The sequence below is a fragment of the Sinocyclocheilus anshuiensis genome, unplaced genomic scaffold, assembly GCF_001515605.1.
Source record: "Sinocyclocheilus anshuiensis isolate Anshui unplaced genomic scaffold, SAMN03320099.WGS_v1.1 scaffold553, whole genome shotgun sequence".
NCBI lineage: Eukaryota > Metazoa > Chordata > Actinopteri > Cypriniformes > Cyprinidae > Sinocyclocheilus > Sinocyclocheilus anshuiensis.
In genome coordinates, this window is record NW_015539821.1 from 3,034,046 (window position 1) to 3,040,946 (window position 6,901).

Here is a 6,901-nt window from a genome sequence, read left to right on the forward strand (position 1 = left end):
GAACCTCGTGCTTGTAACGTGAGACTTGCTTGATTCAACATACTGTATGTTTGCGCAGCATTATTAAAATGAAAAAGGCACACTGATCAGTACAAGTACAGGCAAGTAAAATGCCACCCCTTTATGAGGATGAACATTTGTACAAAAAATGTACACCGAGTTTCCAAATGTGGTCATATTCTGATTAGGCTATCATAAGAAACTATTGATAAATAAAAAAAAAATTTTTTTTTAATATGATATGATCGCCATAATCCAGTTGTCAATATTTTGTCCAAAAGTCCAAATAAGACAGCTGACATCCTGTACTAATCACAATTTTAGGCCTTATTCAGAATATATACAGTACTGTATATATATGTATATATTCATTTATTAAAATAATATTATATAATACATACATATAATATATACATGTATTCAGTATAAAATGTTTTACATTAATATATAATCACATATTACTTTCATTTGTCCATGTGCAATATGAAATATTTATTTGAAATATGAAATATTTATTTGCTCTAGGACAAATGAAAGTAAAATTTTATACAGGTAATGCCATTTTTTTTTTCAAATACACCGATTATCATTTATACATACCAGTGTTATTTTAGTATTATTTATATACAATAGTTTTTAATAATATTTAGAATTAGCTTTTATTTTTATGTTTTTGGTTTTCACTTTAATTTTAGTTTTAGTAATTTTGTGCTTTGTAATTTTTTTATTAGCTATTGATATAATAGGTTTATTTTTTATTTTAATTTAAGTTCAGTATACGTTTTTATTTTCAGTTAGTAATTTTAGTGCTTCATTCAGCTTATTTCAGTTGCCAATGCAATTTTTCTTATTTTCATTTACTTTTTTTAATTTTATTTATTTATTCTAATATTTTAATTCTATTATATTTCAGATAGCAAAAATGTTTTTCAGAATTTTAGTTTTACTTTCAGTTAATGATAATATCTCTGATACATACATCCTGCTTTTTGGAAAAGTCTTAACCAGAAAATAGATATTAATAAAAAAGAAATTCTGTGCATGTAAACTTTGACAGTCTTGAAGATGTCTGACTCTGAAAGAAAAAAAGAAACGAACGAAAGAAAGGTGACAGGTGGCAATATGGAATTAATTTGTCCTGGTTTAAGAGTTATTACAGTAAAGATTCGTCTCCTGTTAAACCACACAGGCCGACAGATTGCGAACATGTTCTGTTATTTACATAAGATATGTTACATAATTTAGCCAAGTGGGCGGGAAATGAGGAAAATTGATACGTACATAACACCTACTCATTCATTTAATGCGCCAAATGTCCTTTTGGAATAGAATAACAAACAGCCGCAAACATTATATACACTGTTGTTGTAGAAGGGACTCTTGTGTCTCAAGGACAGGTTTTTATGTCTGCTTTCTCCTCAAATACCCAGTGTTCTCAAAGTGAGGAGAAAATTCTTATCATATTACCGATAGATTCAGTATCTATGTTTTACCGGCAGTGCTTAACATTTGATACATGGACAGGACGGGCTGCAGGGAAGACATCCAATAAGGCAGCCGGGGTGAACTTGATGAGAGACTGACTAGAAACTGCAGATGCATCCTAAAACACACACACACACACACACACACTCTTTTGGCATTGATAACCTTGATATATAAAATAATTTGGTGGTACATTTGTGTAATGAGCACATTTACTGGAAGAGAAAGCCGCTGACAATTTACTGTATATATGCAAAAACTTATGCTACTGTTGACTCTTTTGTATAGCTGTGATTAAATGGAAAGAACATTCTGTGAAGCTTGATTTGCAAACTCATTTTATGAAAAGTCTGCATTACTGGATGAGGGAGTCACCCAAAGCTACACTCAATCGTTTAGCATTCTTTCAAAGACAACCTGATATGTCAATTTTAACACACCTGCTCATACTACAAAGTTTGTACTTTGTATTACTTATTTGTGCAGAGGTTTTTGGCTTTGCCAAGTACATGAAAACTACTCTGGACTGACTGTAAAAATTGATTGCTGCGATTAGGTATCACGACTGAAAATTCAACATTAGTATAAGTAATAAAGTGTTGTTCCAACTTAAAAAAAGTGTTTGTGCTTGACTTAAAATTATAACTTTAGTTAACTTTAGACTAGTTTAGTTTATCTGGATTTAAACATATTTTAAGTGGTTATAATTGCAGCAGCATTTTATTTATTTATTTATTACAGTGCATGGAATTTTTAATTGCTGGTATAATGCAGATTTTAGAGTACCATTCAAAAGTTTGGGGTCTGCGTAAGATTACACCAAGGCTATTTATTTGATTAAAAAAGCAATAAAAAACAGTAATATTATTACAATTTAAAATAACTATTTTCTATTTTAATTTATTTAAAAATGTTATTTATTTCTGTGATGGTAAAAGCTGGATTTTCAGCAGCCATTACCCTAGTCTTCAGTGTGACAATCCTTCAGAAATCTTAATTTTATTTTTTTGTCGAAACCTTAATACATTTTTTAAATTCTTTGATGAATAGAAAGCTTAAAAGAACAGCATTTATTTAAAACAGATTTATTATTTTTTTTACATTATAAATCTCTATACTGTTGCGTTTAATGCATTAATTTCAATGCATCCTTGCTGAATAAATGTATTAATTTCTCTAAGAAAAAAATCATACTGACTCCAAACTTTTGAACAGTAGTGTATACATATATTAGTATATTGCTAATGCAGTTACAATAATACAAAAACCAACTGTGTGCATTATGTCCTGTGCTTTGGTCATTTGTTGACGCAATGGCTACCTTCAACAACCCTCCATCAGGAACCCTGTAGCTCAGGCTGACATACTGAGGAACTTATCAGCAGTACCTATGTAAATGTCATCACTAGTTACAATCAAGGGAATGTTCCATTCGACTAACATCCCTTTGGAAAGTTATCCCGATCATGTCCCTATGACCTGGTATACGCACAAACAGTCTCACGTTACAGAATTCAAAAAATTGTGTTTTTCACATGAAAAGCTGTTTGTACCTAGAGCACGATGAGTTAATGAATATCCTTGAATTTCCAATTCAGTCAAATTTTAATATCTACATCAATAAGCTCTTACACTGACAATAAATACAAAGTTGGGAAAATAATGAAATAATCAGTCTTGCTGCTGCACCAAAATGATTGTGATTGCACATTTTATATATGTAATTTCAAGCTTATGCATATGTATGGTGTTGCTACACCTAAGTTTACAGTGGTAGAAGCAGCATTTCAAAACTCAGGATGAGTGACAGAAAACCAGCAAACATGTATTTTACAGTCCTTTGCTGGTCTGTGTTTCTTAGTAAACACAACTGGTAGCATTGCAGTAGTCTATAAAATCATTTGTACAACTAATCTTTTTAATGTGTCCCATGCACAAACAAGCCATACTGTACAATGTATTCGGCGGTTCATTCAGGTTGAGATAACCCAACACATTGGCTTTCAGAGGAGCAAACCAACTAATTGTTGCTCATTTAATCTGAGTTCACAGAAGTTCGTCTATGCAGTCGAGCACAGCGATGGAAAGAAAAACAAAACCACAAATCTTAATTTAGAAATACCTGAAAAAAAAAAACAAGTTGGCGCGAGCTGATCACTGGGGTCTTCTGATGAAATTTCCCTACAGTGAGAAACAGAGGAAATATTAGATTACACCTGAATCAATCAGGAAATATTTCAAATTGTTCTAAAATCAAGGTTATTATAGTTAATTAAAACTAAAACCAGAAAAAAAAAAAAATGTTGTTACATGAAATAAAGTTAACTATAACAAAACAAAATGCAAAAAAAAAAATAAAAATAGAAATAAAAATGAATAAACTTTATTGACATTTATAAACAAAAACGGCAAAATTACTAAAACTTTAAATGGAAAATATAAAAAAAATTAAAATAAAAATATGAATTAAAAACTAGCATCTCAATGATTCTAAAATAATACTGTTTAAATTACAAAAAAAATAAATATAAATATAATTAAAGCTGTAAATGTTTTGAAAATATTACTTAAAATGTGCAGATTAAATTAAACTAATAATTAAATCAAACTAATAGCAGGTGAATGTAAAACGTAATTTTGTAACATGGAGTTTTTGACAGAAAGAGGAAATAAGTATCAATAAGACTACAAACAGACACCTTCTGTGACAGAGGTGAGAAAACACTGAAATTAAATGATTTTTTGAAAAGAAAAGTCAGAAAACATACAGTTTAGTTTATTAGATCTGATTTCTTCTTCCACACCCTCATACCTTACAAAAAAACAAATGAAAATAAAAATAATTAACATACAAACACAGACAAAAAACATGGCCTTTAAATTCCACCATCCCAGACAGAAGGTTAAAGTGTCACCATTCTAGGAATGAAAGCAGATCTCGAAAGAATGAATGACAAGGCAAAGAGGGAGAAGAATTCCTGACGGACATGTGTAATCAAGAGAGACGATAAAGTGAGAGGCACCAGAAATTCGAGAAGTAAAGTTCAAGGACAGATTCTTTTTTCTTCACCAAGAGGAAAGATGATGTCGTTTTGTGTGGGTGATTATGAGTTTAATTTTCATTGTTTATTCATCTAAAAATCAGTAACATGCACATTTATCTGTTGATTGAATGAATGGTGTTTACAAGCTACATAAACATTCCTTTACATATCAAATATACCAAATTAACGGTAAATATAATAACAAAAATTCTATTTGTATTCATACAGCACCCTTACAAAACTGAAAGAAACTTTACAATCAATAAGATCATTATAAAGAGAAAACAATTCTGCTCAAATGTAAGCAGGGCAGCACGCATGCATGTTGAAAAAGAAGGACGGAAGCGAAAAGTCAAAGGGCGATAGTCTGGGGAGACCCAAAGCAATCAAACACAGCATCAATAATGCTCTCCACGTACATTTGTATATATTTGTCTCATATCATCAAGTTGTGCGGAGGGGCTGGTGCGGCCGCTCTGGGCTCTGGGAGGAGTGTCCATGGATGCTCGTGGAATTATATTGTCATATGATTCCATCTGTTGCTACAGCCAAAAGCAGTCCAAATAGACATGGGAGGTGAACACAAAAATGCACAAAAACATTGGGGCTACAACACATATATGTACAATTTTTTTGTGGACTTTGTGTAGTTCTCTTGTGTTTTTGTTTGTGAACAGTGACCACAAGTCTTTGCATGCACAAGGCCATAAGGTTGTATGCATAGTCAAATCAGTAGTAAAATATGTGCACTCACATTGCTCACTCCTTTGGTGATGATGGCCAGTTCTGTTGGTTGGTAAACACAACTTCGGTGTTGGCCGTTATAGCCGCTGTATGGGGACACAGGCTTATTGCCTGAGAAAACAATGGTAAAACAAAAATGTTAGCTGTTTGGATTCGAGTACATCTCCGTGACATACCATATTCCTTATACACATATTTCAGGAGACGATAAAAATGGCAAAGCTGCTATATGCGATAAATGCAAAGAGATAGCCTGTTTTCCCCTGAATAATAGTAGTTAAAAATGTATTTCAGATTTGTTATGACACTTATGTTGAAATCCAACTCTTTAGCAGGTTTATTTAGAAATGTAAATACATATAGTTAACTAAAACATTTTTTCGCTCATTTTGAAGGACAAGAGCAACAATAAAACAATGTTATGTTTCCAAGTAACTACATATGCCTTTCTTTTATCACAGTCACTTAGCAAATATCTCAAGTTATCCTACCCACCACATTATGTGCATTTAGAAGGCATATGACACAGTGCAGTTTGATAAGGTTGGAATGATGCAGTGGGGCATAAATGTCCTCTTGCTCTATAAAATGCCTAACACTGATGATATTGTTGCCACACCTCAGTATCCGTGGAGACATGCTAATGTAAACACACGCTTCAGGGTCTCTATAGAGTCAGACAGGAGTAGCGTGTGCTCCTATTGACTCATGTTAGGGTGGGAAAGGTCTTCCATTTTGCTCCGTGTATTCATTTACTAGTGAGATATGATTCCTGAACTTTCCAGCACTCCCTGTTCAATACGAACAGAAGCATTCCTTTTACGTCACAAAGCCAAAGTTACTATGCAAATATTGAAGATGAGGAAATGTTATTGATATTTGCTCCAGTCATGTATCAATAACACACTATTGATACATGATTGAACATATGTGACTGTACTGTGAGTTATTGGTTGAGTAAACACAGTTGGATATTGTTGATTTACAATAGAAAGGTTTAACCCATAGCTCTGAATGCACAAATGCATGGAAACTCTCAGCTATCTGGGTGCAAGTTCATGGACATCAAAAGGCAGCAAAGACATTTGCATGTTTGGCTATAGAGGAAACAAGCAGGTGCAAATAGGGCTGGTATCGTTCAAAAATTTTCAATATCGATACCGATACCTTGACTTCGATACCGGTTCCTGAACGATACTTTTTTCGATTCCAATTTTATGAAATCAATTTTAACAAGATTACATTATCTAAAAAAAAAAAATTTGGTTTTATTTTTCAGCTTGTTGATGTTTATCCAAACTCAAAGATTCATCTCCTAGCCACTGCACAAAGGAACAAAATGTAACCAACACAATAAATCAGTGCAAAATAGTTTTAATAAAGCTCAAATAGTCTTCAGTTTACACATCTGTTAGGCTACATTTACACTAGTTAGTGTTCGTTTTAAAACGCATAGCTCAGACAGAATCATGATTTTTATTTATTTTCCACTGATTTACTGATGAGCATTAGCAGCTTCCAGCGCTGTCTGCCTGTGTTCTCTCTTCCATGATCGCTGCTCTGACTCAGAGTCAGAGGTAATAACATTTTCAGCAACATTACATGGCCAAAACACACATTAGATGGCA

The 6,901-nt window shown here is 32.6% G+C and overlaps 1 protein-coding gene across 6 annotated transcripts in view; it reads right to left on the reverse strand.

The window, feature by feature from the left end:
- Nucleotides 1–1,049: 1,049 nt before the first annotated feature.
- LOC107684106 (G-protein coupled receptor family C group 5 member C-like) overlaps nucleotides 1,050–6,901 on the reverse strand; it is a 16,061-nt gene continuing 10,209 nt past the window's right edge. For 2 of the 6 annotated variants that reach the window (XM_016480312.1, XM_016480311.1), the window contains exons 3-5: nucleotides 5,284–5,384; nucleotides 4,949–5,071; nucleotides 3,089–3,666 (exon numbers count right to left, since the gene is read on the reverse strand). In XM_016480312.1, the coding sequence (XP_016335798.1) occupies nucleotides 3,640–3,666; nucleotides 4,949–5,071; nucleotides 5,284–5,384 (251 nt within the window). In that variant the 3' untranslated portion in view covers nucleotides 3,089–3,639. Of the gene's footprint in view, nucleotides 1,604–3,088; nucleotides 3,667–4,253; nucleotides 4,298–4,948; nucleotides 5,072–5,283; nucleotides 5,385–6,901 lie in introns of those variants that run through there. The other 4 variants (XM_016480313.1, XM_016480315.1, XM_016480314.1 and 1 more) reach the window with 4 other exon arrangements.